The 26965-nt window shown below is 37.2% G+C and overlaps 2 protein-coding genes across 2 annotated transcripts in view; one reads left to right on the plus strand and one right to left on the minus strand.

Moving 5' to 3' along the window:
• LOC134537798 (ATPase WRNIP1-like) lies at positions 1–25531 on the plus strand. The gene is made up of 9 exons (XM_063378608.1): positions 1–374; positions 3857–4066; positions 6206–6400; positions 14041–14270; positions 15770–15929; positions 18796–18979; positions 20371–20485; positions 20576–20706; positions 25252–25531. Exons 1-9 carry the CDS (start codon positions 144–146, stop codon positions 25341–25343), a joined length of 1548 nt encoding a protein of 515 aa, XP_063234678.1. The 5' UTR covers positions 1–143; the 3' UTR covers positions 25344–25531.
• Positions 25138–26965, minus strand: part of LOC134537799 (serine/threonine-protein kinase Nek7-like) — a 66393-nt gene continuing 64565 nt past the window's right edge. Inside the window, exon 7 of the mRNA XM_063378609.1 lies at positions 25138–26261. The gene's annotated coding sequence lies outside the window, so the exon portion shown is untranslated. The remainder of the gene's footprint in view (positions 26262–26965) is intronic.

Here is a 26965-nt window from a genome sequence, read left to right on the forward strand (position 1 = left end):
TATGAAATATTTTTACCGCGTGCGTTGAACGTTTAAGTTATGTTTTGGATTTATCGTGGTCCACGAAGTTTGTAATTGTTCTGGGTTCGGTATTCAACCCGTTAACTTGAACTGAATTATTGAACTCATCGAATGATACTGAAATGTCGAGTTGCGGTTCGGATTTTATTCCGTGTCCCATTTGTTTTAAACTGTATTCATCGAAGGATATTGAAGGACATGCAAATAAATGTTTATTTTTGTCATCAGAAACTATAAATGCTTCTCAATCTCTAAAGGAAGTGAGCCCGCGTTTGAAACGTCAGAAAAAAGACCACTGTAGCAATGATCTTGCGTCATCATCCACGAAACACGTTGCTGAAGAGGAACTTGAGGTAATAAACTCTGTATGCCTCCCTTTGACTTGGCTGAAATTGGCTCTATTTCTGACTTATTTTTCTACCCCTCATTTTCCCCACCCGGCAATGTGAGCGCCTTTTGTTTTATGGATAGTATTGTACGCTAAGGCTCCGCCCACATTGCTGGTTGGGGGAAATGAGGTGTAGAAAAATAACCCTGAAATAAAGCCAACTTCAGCCAAGTTCCCTTTGCTAGTATAAAAAAAAGGAAATTCTGAGATGTAAAGGTTAGTTAAAGACTAAAATTGCCCTGGGAGGGGGGGGGGGGGGGAGATTTCTTGCCACCAGGTGAAAACCCAGCTGTGAGCGTAACATATCAAAATAAAAAATTCAAATAAAACACTATTACAATACAACCCTGGTTGTAAGGCCTTAAACTGGTGTGGGAGGGAAATGATTAAAGGAGAAGAAGACTATAATTTTTAAATACAGCAACTCTACCTTTAGATGTGGTGGAAAGGGGAAAGAAGAGAGAGACAACGGCTGTATCCGAATACCTAGGGATGCGTCCTTTAAGTTCACGTCCCTACATCCCTAAACAAATGTACCCACAGTTTAAAGGATACATTCTAAAGGATGTACAATATCCGAATTGTTTTGCAGCTAGCACTACCTGTTGGTTTGTCATTGTACTAATGTGGATTGGCATTTTATATTCATAACATCTAAGGTGGGCCAGTAAAACGAAAATGAACATTCAAAATTGTTTGAAATTTCTGATGATTTCAATTATTGTTGGGAATTGAAATATGGAAGAAAATTTGAATCTTCGACTTGTTTTTCCTATAATTCAAATTAATTTACTGTTTATGTGAATTATGTAAACATATTCTAATGGTATAAGTAATTATAAATACCATAGTTACATTTCACGTATTTATCTTCTAGTTCAAAATCCATTTTGATTAATTATCTCGTATCACACGTTCGCTCTTTAAAGGTTATGTTCACAATAACAAAGCTAAGGGATGTATGGACGTATCAGTGGATGCAAGAGTCGCATCCCTAAAAATCTCGAATTAGTGGACGCATGAGAGGATGCATCGACATCCCTTGTGAGAATTCGGATACAACTCAAAGATGGGCGCGTTCATTACGATGCACTATCTATGGATCCCTTAGCTAAGGGATCCATTAGGCCACTATTCGGATACAGCTAACATCAATGGTTTCTGAATAGTAAGGATATGCCCTTCCTGATGCAGCCTTGGCTAAAGGATCCTTTAATTTCAAGGGTGCGTTCAGTGAGAAGGATGTTGAAATTAGTTTGACGCTAACACATCTTGTGGCACAAATTTTTGCTACAAATGTTTGCACACTTTTTTTTTATGCAGTTTTCAATGGTTACACATTAAGTTAACCATGTATACTTTATGATACCTGGGATGTTAAAATCAGTTCGAAAATGAATAATTAAAATGTAAAATGTATCACAAAATATACTAAACTGGGTGGGATTATAGTATACAATATGATACCATGGAAAATACATCTTCGGTATCCGGTTCTGTACCAGAATTTTAATTTTGTTTGCATTTTATCTGTCTGTGGCTGGTATTTTCATTTTTTTTTTTTGGTCTTAATGTCATACATGAATGTTAGTTGACTCTGCAGGGCCGTCGAGAGAAACCAAGGGCCTCGAGGAAAATATTTTTTTGGGACTCCGTCCCTATTACCTAAAAAAAAAAGTTTTGTATCACAAAATTTAAAAAGAGTTAAAATACTTTAAATGTAAACATGGGCAAATTGTAAACGCGATCTGCACAGATCGCATTACTTGTAAGGTTTTCATTTGTGTAATGCAGTAGGAGTTGAAAAAATTGTAAAATTACAAAAAAATCTATTTGCATATTAAAAAATTATAAAAAAAATTGTGTCACTGTAAACCAAAATTAAAAAAAATTAAATTCCTGACTGCCATAAATGAATACAATTTAAGAACCCTTTTATTTATTCATAAATAAATAAAAAAAAAAAAATTGTAGGTATATATGTATAGTTTGTGTAACATGTTTAACACTAAAAATGCTCTAAAATTGAGAATAGAAGAATATAACACCATTCAATTCAAAAATGGACTTAATTATATGAGTATTAAACTCTACAATTTAATATCCTACAGAATAAAAAATACAAAAAGTTTACTAGAATTGAAAAAAAAAAGAAAGTAAATCATTCTTATAAAACTAACTTCATACTTTCTGAAGGAATTCTTTAATTTGATAGAAAGTAGAGAAATAGAACTGTTGTTCCGTTGATCTGACATTGTATGTTATAGTAACTGCTACATTTATTGTATAAAGTGATAATTTTTTTTAATAAAAATAGTTACCTAGGTACCTAAAACTAACATGTACAATTATCATTAATATACTGTATAATAAAATTTGTGAAATGTAGTGTACTGTATTTTAAGGATTACCTACTTAATATGTTTGTAATTTTTTTTTAAATGTATGTAAATAGCAATGCATGTGCATATATATAGTATTTTACATTTATATATATATATAAAACATTGAAACATTGTACATCATGACATGTTCTACATCTCCTTGTAGAATCCATGGAACAGATATCTATATGAATAAAAATGTAACTGTTTGTTCAAAATCTAAATCTCCAAAAGTTATTCACTGATTCCTTTGAAATTTTAATACATTATTGCATTCAAATACATACGTGTTTTTATATACCTATGTCACACCTGTGACAGTAAAACAATAGATAAAAATTTGTCTTCTGTTTTGTAAAGATAAAGAGAGCGATGGGACGATAGAGACTTAGATAGAGATACATAGAGATATAGTGTGAGATATGTAGGGAGAGTGAGGGATGTATATAGACATATTGAGAGATGTAGAGAGATATAGATAGGGAGATATATTGAGATATATTTAGAAACATAGATACATAGTGATATATATATATATATATATATATATATATATATATATATATATATATATATATAGAGAGAGAGAGAGAGAGAGAGAGAGAGAGAGAGAGAGAGAGAGAGAGATAGACCTATGTAGATATATTTTTGTATATATAGAGAAATATAGTGAGTTAAATAGAGGGACATTTAGATATATAGAAAGAGATGTTTTGTATATGTGTACCTACTTCAAAAAAAAATATTAAAAAAATTGAAAGCATAGAAACACATGCTGCGTATTAGCTAGTAAATATATACCTAAATATTAGCCATAGACTTGTAATTTTTGTCCCATCAGAGTTAACTCATGCATAAAAAAAACCATGAAACTGAACCATCATCCTTTAGTGCCATCCCTGCCTCTCTAACAACATCCATGGTGTTTGGTGTAGAAAGGTATAAAGAAGTAATACATAATGTAATGCTTAATTTTTTTTTTGTTGTGCTGTCGGAGAAACTGTAGGGCTTTGTGGTTTTTTTTTTTTTTTTTGCTGATGGTGTGGTTCTCTGGAATGTGCAGATGCAGGGGAGCAGCGACGGGGGAGCCCCGCAGTTGCCGAGCCGGCTCGTGGACCTGTCTGTGCCGCTGGCCGAGCAGATGCGACCCTCCGACTTCGGGGACTACGTGGGCCAGAGTCACGTCCTCGGCCGCGACACCATCCTGCGCTCGCTGCTGGAGAGGCAGGACATTCCCAGCATGATCCTGTGGGGCCCACCGGGTTGCGGGAAGGTACGTGCGAGAGTGTAAAGCCTATCTAGCTTAGGAGCATTGGGATGGGAGGCCAGAACCTGGCATGGACTGGGGTTTACGTGAATGGAGCAGATTAGGTATGCAAGGTAAATGGTATCAGGTACACAGACATTTTATTCAAACATCAAATCATAACATTAGGTTACTGATGAGGTAAAGTGAATACAATTTAGGCAAGGCTAAATACAAAAATCAAAAAACAATGATTTTAGACAAAACGGGCTTGTTTACAACAAGCTTCGAAGGTAAGCCGGCTACACCGTAAGCGATCCCATCATACAACGCACAGTTGACGCGAAGCAAAAGCAGTGCCAAGTATGCAGTTAAATTCAGACATTTTACGTTTTACAAACTACTGCAAGGTGCAGTTACAATTAAACATTTAAAGAAAGAAGTTACATTATTTATGTTTTACAAAACTACTGCGAAGTGCAGTTACAATTAAAGAAAGACGTTACATTATTAAGAAATAATCAAATACGTGCGACGGCGTCTCAGGGGGAGACAGTTACCAATAAAAACGAAGTTGACAGTGAAGTTACGTTAATGCATTAATTCAAACTAAACAATTTTCAAGGGGGCGGCCGAAAAGGAATTTAGACAAACCAATTCAAGAATAAATGACTCTACATTAAGGTAAGGGCCACCGCCTCACACACAACTCAAACCAACTTACATTTTCCCCTGAGGTCGCACACCCACGTAGTTCAAACTGAACCTAACGGACTACATGCTAGTAGATTACAACAGATCAGCTACTGCTGACAACCGAGCCTGACTAAAACCAGAAGCAAGAAAGAGGCTCCTGACATGGTTGCAGCTCAATTTATAACATCGTGCTGCAGTGCGCGCATGCGCCAATCAAGGAGGGGGGGTTGAACGAGTAGACATAGAACAACCACTAGGAGGGGGGAAAAGAAGGGGGGAGGAGGGGGGAAAAGAAGGGGGGAGGAGGAGGGGAGCGGAGTGCCGGAGGCCGATGCGGCGCGCGCAGTTCAAACCGCTACAAGAGAGTTCGTCTGTCAAGCGTCTGTTATACACTGCCTATTGGCTTAACACATCTGCAGGACTTTGTCGCTTCATCGTCAATCGAGGTATTCAGTTTTACAGTGTTTCATCAATTCCCACAAACCCATTACAGGTAAAGGTAAAGCTTAAAAGTCAGTTTCAAAACATATTTCTAAATATAGCCTAGTTGACTTGTTGGTAGAAGAGATGCTACAGGTAAGTATATTTAGACACAATATTTGTAGCTCAATTTCATTTTTATAATTACTTAGCGTATAAAATGATAACAATATCTCATGCATTTCTTTAGAACATTAAGAAATAAATCAGCGAGAAAGTAGTTTCCATATGAATTTTTTTTGTGTTATTTATACTTTTATTCCAGAGAAATCTGTGTACAGTACTCAAATCAGTACTTATATATTGCTCAAATATTCTTCAACTTTCTGTGAGAAGCCACGGAAAATGAATGTAGCACATGTATCGCTAAAACTTTAATCTGTTGCTCGGTGACAAAAACAAGAAGTTTTTGCGTAACCAGATTTTTAAACATTCCTGTCGATGTTACTGACATTTTGAGCGGTAACCATAACATTATGTGATGGAGAAATGAAGTTACAGGTGTAATGCAAGGCCCACGAGTGCTTTGAAGAACCTGTAATGGGTGTTTTATGTTTAAAAAGTTTTCTGAAAACACTCGTTTTAGTCCTTTTCACTCTCCTAATAAATATAGTTTCAGTAATATGGCACAGAAATAAAAATAAAGGTGTAATGTAAGTCTTGAGTGCTTTCAATAATTTCTACCGGATGTTTCATGCCTAAGAATTATTCTGAAAGTACATGTTTCAGCCTTTTTCATTCTTCTCAAAATACCAGTTGAAAACGGAACTAGTCGTCTGTCCTCAGCATATTCTTAAATGCTTTTGATGAGCAAACACCACTAGGATATCTTTAGCAGAATTTTAAAATTGCATGGTTTCTTCTGAAGCACTGCGCACTGTATGTGTGCCCAGGTAGACGGGCCTCTTAATTGTCATTTGAATTAGTTACGAATAACCCTCATGTCCTCTGACCGAAGCTAATGTATTAATTAACTTCCATGTGTCTCAGACGACTCTGGCCCACATCCTGGCAAAAAAATGCCGCAATGGCGGCCAGGGACTGAGGTTCGTGAAGCTGTCTGCGACCATGTCCGGCGTGAACGACATCAAAGAAGCTGTCAAAGTTGCGAAGAACGAAGTGAACTTCAAGAGACGTACTGTGCTGTTCATGGACGAGATCCATCGCTTCAACAAACTGCAGCAGGTCAGTGAATCACTTTCTTGTCCAGCTTGTGTGGGATTCCAGCATGTGATGTGAAGCATCTTGAGTTAAAATACTTTTTTAAACTAGCGTGAAAAAAAAAAAAAAAAAACCATGCTATTCTCTCTTAGTTTGTAATGGGCCAATCAAATCCTATAACATCATTAAATCTTTAGTAATCAAACAATTTTATATTTGAGGAAAAATTGTAAACAAAAATACTAATTTGAGGAAGAGAAATTCAGAATTTAAAAATCTTGCACCTCTGTTTGATTGAAAAGGATTTTGTACATTTTTTATCTCTATAAACCCTACAAAGAATCTTTTGTGTCTGACACCCAAGGGCAGATCCAGAATGATGGTTAAGGGATGTTCAAATTAAATTTTCTGATATTATTTTTTACATTTAGGATTAAAATATTTAGTACATTTTATGTGTGTTTCAAAAAGTCCTGTTATCTGTAACACTGCAGTAGAATAATACTTTAGTAAGATTGGTAAACTGTGTTAATAAATTGGGCGTGAATATAATTATTCAGAGTTCCACCGCGGGAGGGGGGAGGGGGGTTTGCCAGTGGATCCGCCAGAGCTGCCACCATATATAATGCTCTGGGAATGTTTGTTTAGCTCTTCAGGGGACAGTTTTTTTATTATTATGAAAATAAATTAGGGTTTTTAAATGTTTTACAAAACTTTATTTTCTCTTTTAAGTAGCGTAATACCTAGTTGATTACCCTTTAAAGAGGATTTTGTATTAATAAAAAAAATTATATCTCTGTTACAAGTTTTTCAGTATTTTAAATCCACAAAGAAAGAGTTAGGTACTTTAATAAACTTTGTTGGAAAATATTGAAAATAATATTTTTGCTTGCGGGTGAATATACTGACAAAATAAATTTTTTAATTAAAAAATTAAATTATTAAAACATTTACATACTGATCACTCATTTGTTTTTAAAAAACATGTAATATGTTTTCACTGGGGAAATTTAGTCTAAGTGGTTGAGCCATACCAAGGTTCGTAAATTGCTACAGTAAAACCTTTTTGTTGCGACCCCATCTATTGCGACCACCTCTCTATTACAACCTGATTTCGAGGAACCGTGAAAAAATTGCCGAAAATCGGAAGAAAATCGGACAGAAAATAAGTTTCTTGTGGTGAGTAGCACTCTTACAGAGTGCTGTACTGCTGAGGCAGTGCATATCTAAAAATAGATACCACTTCCTTTCGACCGCTGTCAGCGCTTAAGAACCCCCATTCCACATCCCTTAAATGCAGGAAAAACCCTCCGGCCGCAGCGTGTGAACATGGTAGTCGACCGCTCGCTCGCCCTTGCTCACCCTCTCCCCGTACCATGCCCTGCGGCCGATCTCGGATGCTGCTTGTACTTGTTAACAATCACGTTATCTGTTTCATTTTAACGAGGAGAGTAAAAATATATTAAAACTGTCAGCAAATTGATAAAAGCTTTATGTGTCCGCAAAACAGGGCACAACACTGGCCCGCCAGTTGTTTTCATTTAAAACGTGGCTAAAGAATTTGTGTGGATCAGGCTGAAAACATCCGGCAATACGTGTAGGTTATAAGGAATCTTGTTATGAATTGAGATGTTATGTTTTTCGAGTAGATATACACAGCGACCGACTGGATGCACGCCCGCCTCGACATGTTTTAACTGCCGCAGCGATGTTTATTTGGACAGCTCAAGCAATTATCTTTTCCCGTGGGTTGACAGAAAAAGATCGCTTCACCCGGCATAAAAAAAAGGCTACGCCACTTATTCCCCACGCAGGAAACACACTGGCTGCCTTCTGTCTCCCCCTTATTTATCTTTCTTCTAACATTCCACGTCTCGCCTCTCGCGCGAGCAATAACGAAGCGACCACGCTTTGGGCCTTTTATGCTTGCTTTGGTGACAGCAGCTTGATTTTATTCGGTATATTCCTTTTCATAGGACCCTTGCTATTAAAATACATTTATATTTAAGTTTGAAAGCTTGTAAATTCCTTGCCAGAGATGACAACTCGAACTTGGTGTGAAAAGTGACATATTTTGACATACTTTTTTGGGCGTGTTTGGTGTGGAGGGAGGGGTCCGAAAATATTTACAACGATCTTACCCCTCCCTCACCACTTTAGTACCCCATTCATAATAGCCCAATTTTACGGGAGAAGGGAGGGTGAAATGGGCATTTTCTCACTGAAGGTTTTTCAAAGGAGAGCGAAGTTGGGGTGTTATAAGGGAGGACACTAGATGGTTTGTGTGTCTGGGAGGGATGAGCTAGCCTTGAAGAATGTTACAGAGGGGAGGGAGGGGTGAGCTTATGCATCATGAAGCCGCTGCCGCCAGCCAGCGGGGCGAGCTTCGTGTGCGCCCACTCGCGTTGCAGAACCTACTGCTGCCATATTTTTGAAGGAAATGTCCCATTATTTTTTTGTTATTCTTACATGAACATTATTGGAAGTATTAAAGCCGACACAAAAATATGCTGTGTGATAAAATTAACATATTTTAATGATCTTTCATTTCGTTTTGTTTTTATTTTTTTTCTGATTTTCACATTTTGGTCAAAATGTCCAATTTTTTGACTGTTCCCGAGAATGTATTCGTAAAATCACTGCTTCGTTAAATCCGGGGTTAGTGACATCGGGGTTCTAGTGTATTTAACTACGGCAAGCAGAAAACGTACATGTAAACTAACCAGTAAAAATAAACTGTATTTTGACATATTTTCTTTAGAGGTAGCCTGTAGGGCGACGAACTTGTCATGAAGGTTGAAGTGGGTTTAAAGCAAAGCCGCCTAGCATTGTGAGTGACAGCATCCTGCCATTGTACGGCTGGTTTCTTAGCGAGTAGCGGTTTGGTTGAAGGGGGGGGGGGGGGTGAAATCAACTGAAAATTTTGGAAAACATCTATTACGACCCCCCCTCTATTAAGACCCTATTCCTGGGAATCTTGAGGGGTCGTTTCAGAGAGGTTTGACCGTATTTATTTGTATTATCCAGTCCTGTGGTGTATGTATTACGGCTTAACCTCACACTCCGTGTCAGTAATTTAATTCTTTTTGTCATTACTGTCACTTAAGGGAATGGTTCACCCCTAAAAAAATTGCCACTTTCTCCAATTGTAATTTTGTTGGTATATTATGGTAGAGGGTGTCAAACGCGACATCCCCAACAATATAGCTTGTCTGTATATAGGCTGGGTGGGCCGTAGGAAGCAGTCAGTTGCATAGAACAAGGAGGAAGATGTAGAAGTGCGACTCTTACAGTGGAAACAAACCATGTTACATGTGACACACTCTGTTGGGCGGGCCCATTACTACTAGCAAAAAAAAACTCAGACGGGAGGTTCAAATTTAAAGTGTTTGGTTTATAGTGTTAATTTAACTACTTGACAACGAATTTTAAACTGTGTGAGAAACACTTAATGCTTTTTTTGTAATTAAAAATCATGTTCTATCCAAATTTGTAGGAGAGAGATGCCATACCACAAAATATGTGGTTACCAAAATAAAGTGAATTAATTTTTACTGGTTTTTTTTGCCTGATAACAGCTTATGCATTACTTCTCATGATCAATATAGCTATGTTAGTAATATATTGTGAAAGCTCCTACCGAGCGGGTGGGCTCAAAACACTTCAAAAACGTGTCTCTGTCTCTGCAATTAGACTTTCTCCCTCGTGGGTAGTTGTGAGGAAGCTTTCAGACGGGGAGGGTGTATCGTTCCAGTCTCCTGGGACAAGCCTGTGTTTAAAAGCCTCCCCCCTTCCTAGGCCACCCTTGCTGGATGCAGACCTGTTTGGGTGACAGCGTTGCCAGTTGTACTGGCTTTTACCCTCACCCCTTGAAACCCACCAATCTCAGAGGCAGCATGCAGGGTTAGACACAGGAGCGATCGTCTGTCTGCTGAGCCACGGGGTGGGAGGCTGATGCGCTCCCACGAACCTCAAAGCACTGTTTCCTACAACCAGTATGTGTATACAATAAAAAAAATTTCTTCGTAATGAATTTTAATTAAATTTAATAATTTCATCAATTGTAATAGAAAATTGGGTGTAAATTGATTTATGTAGCTGCTATTATTTTTCTGCTATGTGGAAAGATTTTTATTTTTGAATCGGTAGTTCAGTATGTTTATGATATTTTTCGCAAAGGTAAGGGGAGAAATGAAAAAAAATGCACGATAATTGACTATGTGCCGGAAATTAGGAATTTTGGCACTTTTTTTAAATTTTACTATAATTTTTAATTTATTTTTGGAAATTTTCTTTTGCTCTATAATTTGGTTACTAAAGGGCGATTTACACTTTGTTAGTCTGTTGTACTCCCCTAAGTTAAACTTTGTGCCAGTAGTCTGAAGCACCTTTCCCAGAGACGTATCTGATATTTTGCAGATCTAATACTTTGCTGGCAGCCAGTTTAAAATTTCCCTCGCTTACAGGCACGTCCCAGGCCTGTAACGTTACTTCAATTCATGACTAAAACCGCCTACAGCAGCTCTGGACGAGCTGTTACCATTTCTCAGAGACGTGCTGACCATAGCCTTTACTGTCACGAATACGTATTAGGTTCTCTCCTCGAAAAGCACGTCATGGACGCTCATTCTCAGCGTCGTTGCACTTTTACTCACCCCCCTCCTCTCTCAGTTCTAAGAATTCGCCTAAGGCCAATGACAGGTCAGAAACCCCAGCAGACAGCGACCGTCTCCAAGGACGCCTTGCATAAAAAATGTGTGTGCCAAGATGGACCACCCCGCGACACCTAGTGGCAAACTCGCTAACCGCCCAGCCAACTTACCCTGTAGGCCGCCAGAGTGTAGCACCTGACTGTCCCTTTAACTGTAACCCTTGGTTTAAGCAGACGCCTTGGGCGAGTCGATTCTTTTTTATCTCAGACACCCCTCAACAGGTAGCGCTAAAGTCGGCCAGTGCTACCAACTTCGAGACATCAGTCAGAGTTTTTTTATGATGCCCACTCGGGGAACTTCGGGATCTTACGGTCCGGACTCCCAGCCCCCTTCCCTCCACTTTTGATTCAAGATTTACTTTTAATTACGAGACACGGTTCTTCGCGAGACACTTCGCGTCGCGACTGCAGACGGACCATTTCGCGATTATCGGCGAGTCGACGAGACACTGCAAGACTTCCATCCGGCCGCAACCGACTATGTAGTCGCATAAATAAGGGATGCTATCCCTATAATCTTTTTCAAGTAGTTTAGTCCGTCTGCGTAGTACAAAATGTAATAGTTATTTTTCTTTTAATTTTTTTTGGAAATGATGAAGACGAACGCGCCCAGCCGCGTATTCGCGGGATCCAGTTCCTGGCTGGCGATGCATCTGTAAATAGAAGCCAACTCCCCTGTCTGACAGGGTCCGAGAGCCGGACGCCGAATTGGCATTTTCATCTCCCTTCCACAACAGGACACAAGCGCCCTGGCATCATGTACCCGCGTGATCTCTGAAACGAAGCCCCGACCTCCGGTGCTTCTGTATCTTTTGACCCTTTTCTTAACTTTCTTTAAATTACGTCATCAGATGCAGTTAATTAGATAAACATAATTTCTGGACTTTAAGTATATACACTGGGATCGTTTAAACATATTTGTATTTTTTTTTTATTTATTGGTTTATGTATTTTTAGTAAATGAAACTTTTGATAGTTCCATGTACGGCCGGCCAATAATTTTTTTGAATATACCTAAGAGCTGTTTAAGAATGTAATTAATATTGTACGTTAATATTTTCTTGTATCTGTTATAAGTTTCCTCAGTATGGAGTAATTATATTTCAGACGGAATCACACCTTGTTTTTGTTCATTTCTAATAAACTGGTGAAACCTAAAGATCCACCCAGCAAGGCAAAGATGGTAATCAGACCGTGGTTTGCTGCTACAAAAATAATAGCAGTTAGCATGGCTTGAACCTTGCTACAACTAGTAGTATCAAATTTAATTTGCACATAATTATATTGTTTTTTTAATAAAACAAATCACAAGCAAATTTTTATATGAAGCAAGTTTTTTCTCTTAATCATTTCATATTGCCAACTTTAAAATTCTTATTATGCACTTTTTCTATATTTTAGGTTTAACTTGAGATTTGTGCATCCTAATTATATTTACTGCTTGACGGTGAATAACTTCATTGTATTTTATATATATATATATATATATATATATATATATATATATATATATATATATATTAGAGAAATTGGGAACTAAAACATAAGTCAAAAATGCATTGTAATTATAGAGACCAGTATATTAAAGCATTGGTGAGCATTTGTTGCGCTGATAGCCACAATACTGGATTTTCCAAACAATTAAATTAAAAATATAAGTTCAGTGTAATTTTTTTGACAGTAATATATGAATGGGGAAAACATCACAGCTAATTTTTGGCTACACTGTTGAAATAAGTTGAACAAACATATACATTCTAGCAATAAGACTTGTATTTTAAAAATTTTGGAATTATTTATCTGGAGCTGTATCTAATGAAATTTTCCAATTTCTTTGTGTCAATAAACTCAAAGAAACTAATAAGTAATGTGAGCTCTGCAGACGCCTATCGAAAATAGAACACAGGTAATAACTTAAGAAAATTTTCTATTTGCTCCCCTTTTAAAGACATTGTTAATAAATGGGATGAAATTTTTATTTAAGTAAACTAGAATAAAATTACTGACCTAAAGTAGGTCTAAAGTAAAGTTTCTTAAAAACTAAAATCATTACAAAATTGAAGAATGGTGTTTATATAAGTAGATTTTGTTGTAATTTTAGAAAATAGTTGATCAGAAAAAATTTCTTAACAAATTTTTTTTTTAAATTTAACAATTTTTGAGAAAAATAAAACCCATTTTTGAGAAACAAAAAAAAAATATTGTTCAAGTCTCTAGTTATGCATTACTCATTTGTGGGAACACAGTAAAAAACTTCAAGTGAGTGACTATGAAGTGATTAGTGAGACTAAAATTAAAATTATGAAAACTAATGGCCTGAGTTATTAAGAATAGCAGATAATGTGTAAAATATATGTGATGCATAAATTAACAACAAAAGGTATGTGGTGAAATATCCGTAAGAATTAACCAAAATAAAAATAATACAGTGAACATGCAATAACCCAATTTGTATTTTCCTATACTGCATACTCTGAGGTGCAAATACAGTTAAGTACGTTACTAGATAAGGCTGGGTTTATAAAATACACGAGGGATACAAGAGCGCATCATGCAACCAACGCAAGTCTCAAGACATGACATCACCAACCCAATAACTTGAAATTGTATATTAGTAGAAACAATATTGATACCCTGGGGTATTGTGATATTTCATATTTATCATGAAAACAAAGAATTTGTGTGTAAACATGATATATTTAATAAAAGGAACATTAAATCCTGCATCTCTTAAAGTTTTCAGATCATTCCTCATCAAGTATGGTCGTTAACAACGCAAAGCCAAAGCGCAAGAAAGTTGGAAACTGAACAATACTTGTGTTGCGTTATCGCGCCTTGCGTATTTTATGAATCAGTTCTCCGAAACGTGTTTGCTGAACATCTTGCATTCTTGCGTGATTTGTGAACCAGGCCTAAGCACGTGTGTGTGTGTGTGTGTGTGTGTCTCGTGCAGGACATATTCCTACCGCACGTCGAAGACGGCACCATAGTTCTCATCGGAGCCACCACCGAGAACCCGTCCTTCAGCCTGAACTCGGCCTTGCTCAGCAGGTGCAAGGTCATCGTGCTGGAGAAGCTGAGGACCGAGAACCTGGTCACGATCCTCCAGCGAGCGGTGGTGGCTGTTGGCGGCGCTGTGCTCACGCCAGACGTGAACGGTTGCCAGGACAACAAATTACCCAGGTGCGGCTAATTACTATGTGAAATATAGATCCAGAATTAGTGGGGGGGGGGGGGGGGGGTAATACGTAAAAATTGTGTTATAAGGTCTGTGCCATAGATTGTCTTCAGTTAATAAAAATAATATTTTTAAGATTCATTAAGCAAAATTTGTGCTACTACAGTGTGGCCAACTGACAGGGAGGAGATTATTGAAAGCACTCGAGACTTACAATTACACCTTTATTTTTAATTTCTGTGCCATATTAAGTTGGGCTTACCTCTCAGGTATCATGTCCCCATGCACGACAAGAAGATCTGCGCTCTTGTTCAGAGCCTTGCGCTTGAGGCAGTACATACTGTGCTAGAAGCACCAGCGAGCATAGCACTTATTACCCTGCTTCACTAACACAAGTACACCCCTGACTAGGCAGGCCCCTTAAGTACAAGATAAGTTAGGGAACAGTAACAGAACCTCAGAATTGTCGGTGAAAATTTTTTGGATTTACTGCATTTGCTCGAACATTTTTTCTTTTGAATACGTACTAATTATTTGATAATATTTAAGAATTTTATCAGCTTATTCTAATTTATAACATGTATATAAATGGTGTTTCTGAGAAGGAACTAGCCACTGCCATCTTGGCTTTCTAAAAACTTTCAGTTCCCTACTGGCAGTACAGATTTTGCATTACACTTACCGGCTATGGCTGTCTTGGAATCTGTATTCCTGACTCCAGACTCTTGAGGTCGTAGGTTCAAGTCCTACCTCGTACGTGGGGGGTGTTAGAGTTACAGTAGAATCCCGCTAATCTGGACTAGATGTAAGTGCACCCTGTCCAGATCATCAAAAGTCCGAATGAAACGGAATTTGCCTTAAAATGCATGTAATGCAAGATTTAGATGGTTAAAACTATAAAAATCAATGTTTATTTCAATCAATACAAATTCTGCAACTAAATTTAAGTTTTAATATTACTGTATATGTAGACCTAAGTTTAACCTACGAAAATGAGTAAATCTTACTTTTTTAGTTTTTTAAATATTATCTGGATATCCAGACAAGGGAGGTCCAAATTAGTTATAGTTCGTGAACCATCCCTCAGTAACTCTCGCAGCAAAAAGCAGGAATATTATGATATAAAATAAAGTAATGCATTTTTGGCTCAGTTTGTACAATTTGGTTTTGCACACTTTCTGAAGTCACTGTGGATGGTCTGGTGTGACTTGACATTTGTAGTTGCCAGCGTGAGGAAATCAGTTGTTATCATTGAGTGCTTAGAATGTGCATTATGTGTAGGATTGTTTTTTCTCACGTTACTTTCCTTCACAATCAGTACTGCCATTAACCTGGAAAAAAGGCATAATTTTAAGCCAGCATTTGAATTTTGTGTTTTCCCGTGGGTAGCACAAGGAGGCTTATGTTCTGTTTTTCACGTGGATTTTAAAATAGTGTGAAAATTTTATTCGGTTGTGTTTAAAAGATGGCGTGCGGTGACAGCATGGGTCATGGGTTGTTGTAGGGTGGTGGTTGATGAAGAGACTGTGCAGTGGTTGGCTGAAATATGTGATGGAGATGCCAGAATAGCACTGAACAGTCTCCAGCTAGCGTTACAGTCCAAGGATATTGATGTGTCTTCTGTTGCTCGTATTTCTCTCGATGATATCAAAGACGGAATCAAGGTAAAAGTGCTTGTTGATATCACCTACTATTGTAATTAATTTTTTTTTTCCTACTGTGATGTTTGAGTGGTCAGATCATCCACCTCCCACTAGGGCGAATCAGGTTTGATTTTTGGGACGGGGGGAAGGGAAGTATGTGGATTTTTCTCAAGTGGGAAACAGGCATTGAACATTACAATGAGCTGTAAACAATTAATTCCACTGCTACTCTAGCTGACCATTATACCTGGCATTATGACCTGAATGTCAATTAGTTTGTTCATTAATTAATTCATTCATTGATTTACTAGTAGTTTACCCAGTTATAATTTTTATGTTATTTAAACATAGCCCTTTTAATAATATAAGAGAAAGGCTTCAAAACACTGTTGTAGGCTATGTGTCTTTTAATAGCTCTGCATGATCCTGAGTAAATTGTGTGCAGATCCTTATTAGGGCCGTGATGTGGGCACTGGGGCTTGGTGTAAGTTTAAAAATATTTTTTAATTTGTGTGGTTACCCTGATAGTTGGACAAAAAATACAATTGGTTCCTAATGTTTACAATTATGGTCATGGTTACGTTTAGTCTTTAGATTTTTTTTTTTAATTGTGGAATTTCAAAAAGTGTACATTTAGTATTTGGGAGAGGGAACAACATAATTATTTGCCTCCGAGCCCTTAGTTGCTCTGGACAGCGCTGAGAGTCGTTACTTGTGCTCATTGTGACCTAGGTGTCTAATATTATTACATTCATATTAGGAGGATGCTGGACTTGTGAGGTTAGAGATGATCGAATCTCAGAATTAGTCTTTATAAATTTTTGAGCACAGAGTGAGGTACCTAGGCAGTTCATAGTTCACTAAACTCGTGATTGTACCGAGGATGTACTTTTTCTTAGGGTTCCATACCCCTGTTGTGGCCAGTGCGTCTTGCCTGTCTGTCCGCCTGAACTACAAAGCACTCCCTGCGAGGGGAACTTCATTCTTGTGCGTGTCTGCTGAACGCCACTGTAAAGCCCCGACTGACCCGAGGCCTTGATCCAGTCATGGACTGTCAAACCGTTTGTGCATGGCCGATTCAGTTCGTTCCTTCTCAAGTTGGCGGCGCTCCCCACCAGGAGCTTAGAGACCTCTACCTTCTGTCTCTTATTGCCGGGGCAACTCACAAATTCTGTCTTCTTATTGCGGGGGCAACTCACAAATTCTGTCTCTTATTGCTGGGGCAACTCACAAATTCTGTCTCTTATTGCCAGGGCAACTCACAAATTCTGTCTCTTATTGCCGGGGCAACTCACAAATTCTGTCTCTTATTGCCAGGGCAACTCACAAATTCTGTCTCTTATTGCCGGGGCAACTCACAAATTCTGTCTTCTTATTGCGGGGGAAACTCACAAATTCTGTCTCTTATTGCTGGGGCAACTCACAAATTCTGTCTCTTATTGCCAGGGCAACTCACAAATTCTGTCTCTTATTGCCGGGGCAACTCACAAATTCTGTCTCTTATTGCCAGGGAAACTCACAAAATCTGTCTCTTATTGCCGGGGCAACACACAAATTGTCTTCTTATTGCCGGGGCAACTCACAAATTCTGTCTCTTATTGCCGGCGCAACTCACAAATTATCTTCTTATTGCCGGGGCAACTCACAAATTCTGTCTCTAATTGCCGGGGCAACTTACAAATGGACAACGTTTAAGGAAAGCTTAGACATTAACTGGTTGCACAGCTGAATATTAAGTGACCAAAGTTCTGCATCAGTGAGGCTGGAACAGTGATGCGTGTCCAACCACCGTGTGTGGCTTACGCCGGGGGAGTTGATGGAGGAACCAGTTCATCAGAGGGTGTCATGGTCAATTGGTGGGTCAGAAAATGACAGTAGACTTCACTTACTAGTTTAACTTGTATTGCATGATTCTGGATGTGGAGAACCATGTAATACAATTTATTTATTTTTATGCGGAATATTGTTAATTTGAAAAGCTAGTGCCGGCCCAAAATTGTACCTTCGAGTTAGAATTAGAAATGAATATCAGTATCCAAGCACCATTAGCAGCAATTGTGTTAATCTAAATAATGAATAGCAAAATGTTAAATAAGTGTCAAGATGGACTGTTTTTGAGGTATAGTTTATTTAAAACACTTTTTAGCTGAAGTTTTCGATTTCTTGTTTTTTTAATTTTTTTCGTACTGTAAGTAATTGTATGAAATGTTTTTGTAAGGAATGCCCAATATTATTTATTTCAATAAATTGAAATATTGATTGTGGTATATTAGAAAAATATCTTATTCTTACAAATAAGACTGAAAAAAAATTCAAAATTTAAGTTAACGATAAAAGTAGGCAGATCATTACAGTAATTTGTGAGCACTGAGTTGGTCTGGAGCACGAACTGCAGTGGTGGAAGCCCTGAAAGAGCCTTTATCAACAATCTTTTTGAAGGTTGTAGGTCTTTCCCAATCTGTCCTTCCTGTCTGTCCTTGTTGGGGAAGGTCTTGATGGCTCAACACGGTGTGTAGACACTAGTCGAGGATGGCGGTTATGCACAGTTGAGACTCTTAGGATCCAGTCCCACATGTGATACCTGAAGGGCATTCATGGGTTTGCTATTTGGAGAAGGCTGAGTAGTCAGATCAATTTGCCTCCTGCCGACACGATCCGGGGCAGATTCCTGGCAGGTACATACTCAGTTTTTTCAGAATTTTTTTTTCTTTATGATTACTTAAGATGTTAATATGCAATATAAACTGTACTACATTTCTCATATTACTCGAGAGAAAGAGGCTTACTTCGTAATTGCAAAGAAATAATTCAGCTTTGTTTAAAGTCGTCAACTACCTGGATGAGTGTTGAGTGTTTGTTAAATAGGTAATGTGTTCTCTGATTGCAGCGTTCACACCTGCTGTACGACAAGAAAGGGGAGGAGCACTACAACATCATATCGGCCATGCACAAGTCCATAAGAGCGTCGGACGACAATGCTGCGCTCTACTGGCTGACACGCATGCTCGAAGGGGGGGAGGACCCTATATTCATAGCTAGGAGGCTGGTGAGAGCGGCGAGCGAGGATATAGGTGAGTTGAAATCATCGGTTCAGTAAGTTTTTCAAAGCTAGCTTTCATCTCGTTATTAGCGATGGTTTGGTAAAATGCTCTACCCTGTCAATACAACGAACATCTCGAATATTAAAGTTTAACATAAAAAGCACCTTTTTAATCTATTAAAATCTATACTACAATTGTAATGTAGGAGTTTATCGAATGTATTCAATAGTGGCCTTCATAATGCTAGTTCACAATCAGGTTGTGAAGTTTCTCTTCGCTGTAAGCCATAGCGTAATCACTTCAATATCTTGTGACAGACATAATTGCCTTCTTTTTGTTAATGCTTCATGAATATTTTAGTTGCTGAAAGGCATCAATGAAAAAAAATTCACAAACTGAGATATAAGTTGAGCAATTAAAACAGTTCTTCCAAAACTTCAGTGGATCTTTTTGTGGTGTAAGCAAGGTTACCATCCTTTTAAAACCACATGTTATGTTTTCCAAATGTTTTGAGTGTTGGTGCAGATGTTATTTAGAGTTATGTTGTAGCGCTGAACCAGTGGTGGAGCAATCATGCTGAACTTTGCTCTACGCGCATGCGGTTATAACAGGATCAGGCCATCGTTCACAGTGAGATCAACGAAAATTTTGCTAGGATTGTTGTGAAAATTATTTAATGGTCACCTGAATGTTGAGGTCTACAAAAAAAGTCTGAGAATAATGTTACACTGGAAAAGTTAATAAGAAACAAAAATGAGACAAAATAGTAGTTGTAAAATTTGTTACTATCTAAAACAGCCATAAGAAATCTGCTCACCATTTTCCGATTCAAAAATTGTTTCTGTTAACATTTTAAATTGGGAATTGCTTTTTTAATTTTTATTAAATCCTGTATGTATTAAACAGGTATGCTATGTGTTGTGTTTTTTGGTTTCATGCTTTCTACATAGGGATGGGGCAATCAAATCCTCAAATACCATTAAATATTTAAATCCATAGTATTTGAAGAATTCAATATTTGAGGAAAAAGATTCTAAGAAAAATATTAGAGGAAACAAAGTGAATTAAAAAACTGAATACTGACAACCTCTGAAGTTTACTAATTTAATTTTTTCCTTCATATCTATTCTCTTACCATTCCCCAAAATATTGTACTTTTAATATTCAGTATATAAATAAAATATAATATATATTAATATTGGAAACTTAGTTTGTGAAACAAACATTTAAAGGTTTGAATGTTTCAAAACCATAGTTAATATTTTTAATTTATTGTATATTATTTTATTTTTGACCCTTCAGATCTGGATTTGGATTTGAGGGGTATATTCGAGGTACTTTGGGATTTGAATTAAAAAAATTTGGATTCGACCCATCGCTATTTTTACATTCAATACATTTAAAGTAAAATGTGGTTTCAGGTCTGGCTGACCCAATGGCAGTGACCATGGCTGTTTCCGCAATGCAGGGATGCCAACTTCTGGGAATGCCGGAGTGTGATGTCCTCTTGGCTCAGTGCGCTGTGTACTTGGCAAGGTGAAGGAATTCTGTTTGAACTCTCTTCCTGCCGCATGCGAGATTCGGACGAGCTTCGCGTCCTAGCCCTCGTGTGTTACCGTTGCGCAGGGCCGAGAAGTCGGTGGAAGTGTACCACGCCCTGCTGAAGGCCAAGGAGTCTGTGTCCCAGCACCGGGGGGCTCTGCCCTCCGTCCCGCTCCATCTCCGAAACGCTCCCACTCGGCTGATGAAGGACCTGGGTGAGCTGACCACTATCTGTGTTTAACTGCCTGCTTACTACACTCTGAAGCCCTTTGTTATTTACACTTTTCAAGGACTCAACAAAAAGTACATGGGATTTTGAAAATTGATTTTTTGACTAGACCATTCTTAACACTTTTGTATCTCTGTTCAGTACATCCATACAGTACACTTTTATCGGTGCAAAGAACAAATGATTTAAATGATTTTTTCAAATAATTTAAAAATTATACATTTCTTTCCATTTGTTGCAAGTGAACTCTTTATAAAGCAGAATAAAATATCTAATTTGTCTATAAGAAATATGAATGGAATATAGACTACAGAGATGATTGCCTCTACATAATGTACAATACATTCTAGCTGCAGGATAGAATTTCAAGCTTCAAAGTAAAAATGTTGTATAAATTCTACACAAAGTAGTTAATGGGTACCCAGATGGCAACTGTCCGACACCTGGGAAAGATGAGTGAGATATTTTTGGGACTAATTTCAACCCCCTCAAATACCTCAATGATGGTACTTGCGTGTGACAAGTTTGTCCTAGTGAATAAAATTGATAGATCATTTTTTAAAAAATTCCTTTTAAAATTGTGCCTCTTTGGTTTGTTACTCTTCAAATTGTGCTTTTTACTGTTGATAAGAAAAAACTGCCTGTAACAAAAAGTAGAATATAAATGAAGCTGAACGTCTTCTATAAGCATAACGGCGTGGATTAAATACCACTACCGTAACGGGTATGCAACGCATGTACATGCATATGTTCATAAATTCATGTGGTTAATGCACATTACGTTGGTATTTCTGAAACAATGTTCTAAAGTTACGCTCTGAATCTAAACCGTGGTATCATTTACAGTTTTCTTACTATTGGCTTTTCAATGGTTTCTTCGGTTAAAATGAGATTTAAATTTTCTTGCCATACTAATTTATACTTCTTCTGTTACACTTCTTAAAATTCAGCCATATATTTTTCGGGGAAATTAACACTTTTTTTTACCAATATACACAGGTCAACATATAGTAATTAGGTAATCAGGCAAGATGTATTTCAGTAGGCCTATGTAAATATTTGAATTTTGGTGAATACGAATAATAAACCATTTGTATTTGATTTGACCTCAAATATTAACACTTCAAAATAACAAATATTCATTTACTTACGAATATTTTAACATAGCATACCTCGTGAGTTTATCATACACCAATGTTCACTGTTGGAGATTAAATCATTTGTGTGTTTACTGGGACATCATAATCAAAAACTTGAACAATAAGCTACGTTTTAAACATACAAGTATTCAAAGTTTTATTTTTTTCCGCAGCTGTCTCGCTAAACAGCAAGGGAAAAATCGCATGAACAATTGAAAACATTGCATTTTTGTCATTTTAAACTCGAAAACAAAATAATTATTTGTATTCATTATGCCACATCCACCAGAAGTGGGGAAAAAAAAATAAACGTCAACCATGGACTATAAAACCACAAAACATGGACATGCCATTGCGATGGCATTAAAAGTAGTAAACATCATAGTTTCAACGGCATATAAATCAATATGCACAATTGATCTAACACCAATGTGATACAGTAGCAGCTTATTTGCTGTATGAATCTATGATAAAACAGACGTTGCTACTCAAAAAAAAAAATTTAAAAACCTAATAATTGTTAAAGATTTCAGATTAAATTAGCAGAAATTGTGTTTATAATATGGCTGAACTAAAATACAATTTATCTGGCTGCCGTTAACAACATAAAACTTGTGAATAATTAGGGTTGAAAAACGTAAATATGAGCTCATTTAATCACTAATTTGGGAATACAGCATTTTAAAAGACAATTCACCTTTTTTGTGAAATTGCTTGAATGGATTTAATGGTATTTTGCAGTTTGTGAACTTTTTTTGGATCAACATATAGAGTAGCAGGTTGTGGAAAATAAGGCAAATGGGTAGGTTGGTTGATTAGGTTAAGTGATTACCTGCATAATTAAAAACACAATTTTTTATTTCATAATTTAAATGTCTTAAACATTTTCCACATAATTATTGTAGCCGACATAACTTAACCAACCCTTTCACTTACGTATTATATGTCTAATTTTCCAGAAGTTTTTACAGGTATTTGCACAGGCCTAGTTCTCAGCAGCAGAATGAGTTATAGTAGCATCTTTTGACAGCTTGTGGGAACAGGAGGCAGAATGCGACATACTGCAACACGCCTTGCCGACAGCAACAGGAAGCAGGGTGTCATCTCAGACTGTCAGTATTCGTCTTCATGCTGATGGACTCTGTGCACGTAGGTCCATGGGGTGTGTCCCACTAGCAACAGAGCACCTACAACCAGTAGAAACTGTGGATAGGGGCAGGCTGAACGGAGATTCATTCTATTGTCGGAAGAGTCGCGATTCAGTGTTGGACCTGATACGTAATCGATTCCTCGTTTGGGAGGAATGTGGAACACAAAAGAACTCAGCAAGGATCTGGTATTAATTCTCAAATTACAGATAAATTTTCTCAAAAACACTTTTCCAGAATATTAACATCTCTAAATATCATACACATCACCATTCCCTAAACTACACAATGATGTGCGAGTATTCAGCAAAAGAGGGTGCGGCACAGCAAAATTTTTTTCACAGAACGTCGGCACTGGTTCACCCCCAAACAAATTTGTTGAATCCATCGGCTGAAAACATTCTGCATAATATTTTAACCTTTGTTAACTATTATAATAAGATGTTTTAGTATAATTGAGTCGTATAGCTACAGCTACTCTGTTATGCCCAAGCATGAATTTGTGTTAAATATAAATTATGTAATAGCTTGAGGCATTTTGATATGTTAAAGGAGGAACAGTGACAAAAGTTGTGACTGACTACTTCTTGGCTTTGGTTGAATCCATGCAAGTGTGCATCTTCGAGGGTGGTTGGCAACTGAAAGCATGGATTTTTTTTTCCTAACTTAACTAATAACTAAGTGTGTTTGGGAGGGGTCTTGGTTAGGGAGAGACTATTAAGTGCGTCTCAGGCCAAAGTCTATATGCTCTACTCAAGCTGGGTTTAAGCCATGCGGGAGAGGTAGCATGCATCATGTGCTAGGAGGGGATTGGCCAGTCGTGGCTGCGATTAGCGCCATGACTAACTCCCTTCACTGAGTATTCTAGACTAAAACTAGACAAGTTGGGCCCAGGTCAAACCTGCATAGACACAGGGAAAATCTTGGGTTCTTTCATGCGGGGTGCAAAAATCTTGCATTATGTATGCAGGTTGGTTGCGGGAAACAGAAGGATGGATCTGGAAGAATAGTTGGACAGTCTCTCCCATGCGGGGGATGGGCACTTGGACATTGCTGTTCGCATTTGTTTGTTTGGCACTAGTTGTTTCCCGCCAGGCTGCCAGCCAGCCTAAACTAAGCTAAGAAAGGGAAGCAAGATGTACGCCTGTAAATATAAATATGTTTTATTCAGTAACTTTTATTAATTTAGTACTTTTGTCGCGAGCTGGTGCATTGGGCCTACACTCAGGTGTTCAGACGCAGTATTTATGTAGGGCCATTCACAGCCAAGTCGTGATTGGTCCCTGTGGGTATCATTGACTGGAGAATAGTCTGGCCAATCAGGATACATGAGCTCATTAGCAGCTTTGATGCTGGTGAATTTGTGGATGATCATCATTTAGAAATACATATGATGAAGCAGAGAATTCAAAACCTTACTTAATCTACACCTATCTTTTGTGGGCTGCAGTTGGAAATAGTATGTACAATGTGTTCAATTTGGTCTAAAAGTTTCTCATTCCCTGTTTCATTGTAGTCTTGTTCCATGGCTGAGTTATTTATATTATTTTTGATATCTGCTTGTTCATTTAGACTAATGAAGATCCTTCCGCCAGTTTTTCCTACATGCTATTTTTTGTTGCATGTTGTAAAGTTTCTTCTTTGTTCTTTCTTTTCACTGTCAATTTTTTTTTTATCAGGTAAACAAAATAGGTGAATTTGCTGAGAAGGAACATTTTTATAAATGATGCAGCAATTTTTGTTTCTCGTACATCATTAATTCTATTCACTGGGAGAAACTTGACAAACCTGAGCCTGTTAGCGAGATGTACCACCAAACAGCTATTTGGGCAGTTGCAGGAATATCTCATATCACCTTGGTGTCGGACTGTTGCAATCTGGGTACATAGTGGAGCAGTGTACCCATTCTCATGTGATGTAGGATTGAAATCTCATGTTAGCTGGCAATGCTTTTTAGTATTTATGCAACAGATTAGAACTTGAAAATTGTACTTACAAAGTTAATAAATGTGAAAATACTAGAGGGTTATATTTCATAGAGTAGTTTTGTTTTAATGAGGTAATCATATGTTGTAAATAACACTAATATAGCAAATGTGTATTCTTGTTAGGTGAAGGCTGATGTAGGGTAAGATTTTAATTAGGAAACATAGCTAGTTACATGCAAAAGTTTTTTTTTTAACAGCTGTCTACAATTGTTCTAGGTTCCTGTGCTTCATTATCACATTTAAATATATGTTACAGGTTATGGGAAAGGTTACAACACATCCCACAAAGATGAATCAAGTCTTGAGTACATGCCAGAAGGGTTGGAACACATCAATTTCTTCCACTAACTTTCTTAATAATTTCCTGTTTATGTGGAGCAGGCACATTAATAATGTATGTGAATTGTCTTCTTTAAAGTTGTGAAACCTTTAGGAAGTAAAATTTCAATGGATGGGTAGTCAAATGTATGACTGCATGTATTAAGTTCCAGTTACTGTTTAATTATTTTTCCATATTAAATATTTTTCACTTAAAACTAGTTATGTTTTAAGCTCTTCCATCAGTTTCACGTATTCGTTAAGCATGTTGGGACTGTGTGTTGTGTATTATGACTTATAAAAATAACCTATGCTATAGCTATAGTTTGTAGCTGTTTTTCAGTTGCATCATGTATTTTCAATAGCCAGGAAGATGTATTATGTGGAAACCTAGCCGATTACATATATGTATATAATTTCTATAATGGGTAGAAATTGTACTAGCTCATTCATTGGAACTGGAATATTACACATTCCTTCCAGTTACAATCAAGTAAGAAAATGAAAACCTTTAGTGCACATTTATGAAGAAGAAGAAATAATTTTTCCACTAATAGATTTTATTAAAATAAACAGTTTTTTAGGAACATACAGTAGTTCACATGAAGGAAGTTTAAACATCGAGCATGAATTAAAAAAATACTGTATTATAAGGCACACTGTAATAACATTCATATGGTGAAACAATTTAGAATATTACTAATTAATTTTAGTTTCAAATATTTCTGTTAGCAATGTCCTCTTAACCTGAATAGAAATGAGGTACAATTAAATTAATACTTACAAATTATTGTGGATAAATTTTTCTCACAACTAAAAACAAATATTGTTTTGTATACACAAAGATTTAAAATATGAATAAAAACAGATAGTATATAGATGTGTATGGTGAGGAAGTTGTATGCATTCAAAAATAATTATGGTGTTGTAATGAAGTGCTGCAAAAACCTGTAAAACAAAACCATAATCAGTCAAAAAATGTAACCTTCAAAAAAATTGTACACTTTTAAATAACATCTTTAAATAATATGTTGTGACTCAACTACACAACATTTGAACCTACATCAACGTTATTTAAATCCTACTGAGATAGAAATATTATTGTGTGTACTGTTTAAGTTACATTATAAAAATTATTATCCTTAAATGGCCAAAGATATATATGTAAGCACTTCACTGTGTGGTAGAAATATGCGTTAATATGCAGCAGGGTGCTGTTACATGTTTATATATTTACTTGTAACCTTAGTTCCCGTTGTAGTGTATGTAAAACCTACTATGTTATTGGAAAGAACCATATATTGTTAGAAGCTGAGAAAAACCATCCTAGCATATGTTTCACATCAATTCTCTCCCTAACTTAGGCCACTCAATAATTCCTTCTCAGTGTATGAGCAGCATACTGTATCCCCCTCATGTACCTGTGCTCATGCATGATGCATGCCAGTGAATGCAGAGTGCCCTCACATGCATTCAAACATGCCAGTGTTAGCAGAGGAACCGAGAATGCAGGCCAGTGCGTGCAGAGGGACATAGCATGCTAGCCAGTGCGTGTAGAGCACCCTCGCCAACATGCCATTGCGCTTAACGCCCTTGCCCGCATGCTAGAGCATTCAAAGCGCCCTGTCACGCAGGCCACTGCGCGCAGATCG

Source organism: Bacillus rossius, chromosome 12 (assembly GCF_032445375.1).
Source record: "Bacillus rossius redtenbacheri isolate Brsri chromosome 12, Brsri_v3, whole genome shotgun sequence".
Taxonomy (NCBI): domain Eukaryota; kingdom Metazoa; phylum Arthropoda; class Insecta; order Phasmatodea; family Bacillidae; genus Bacillus; species Bacillus rossius.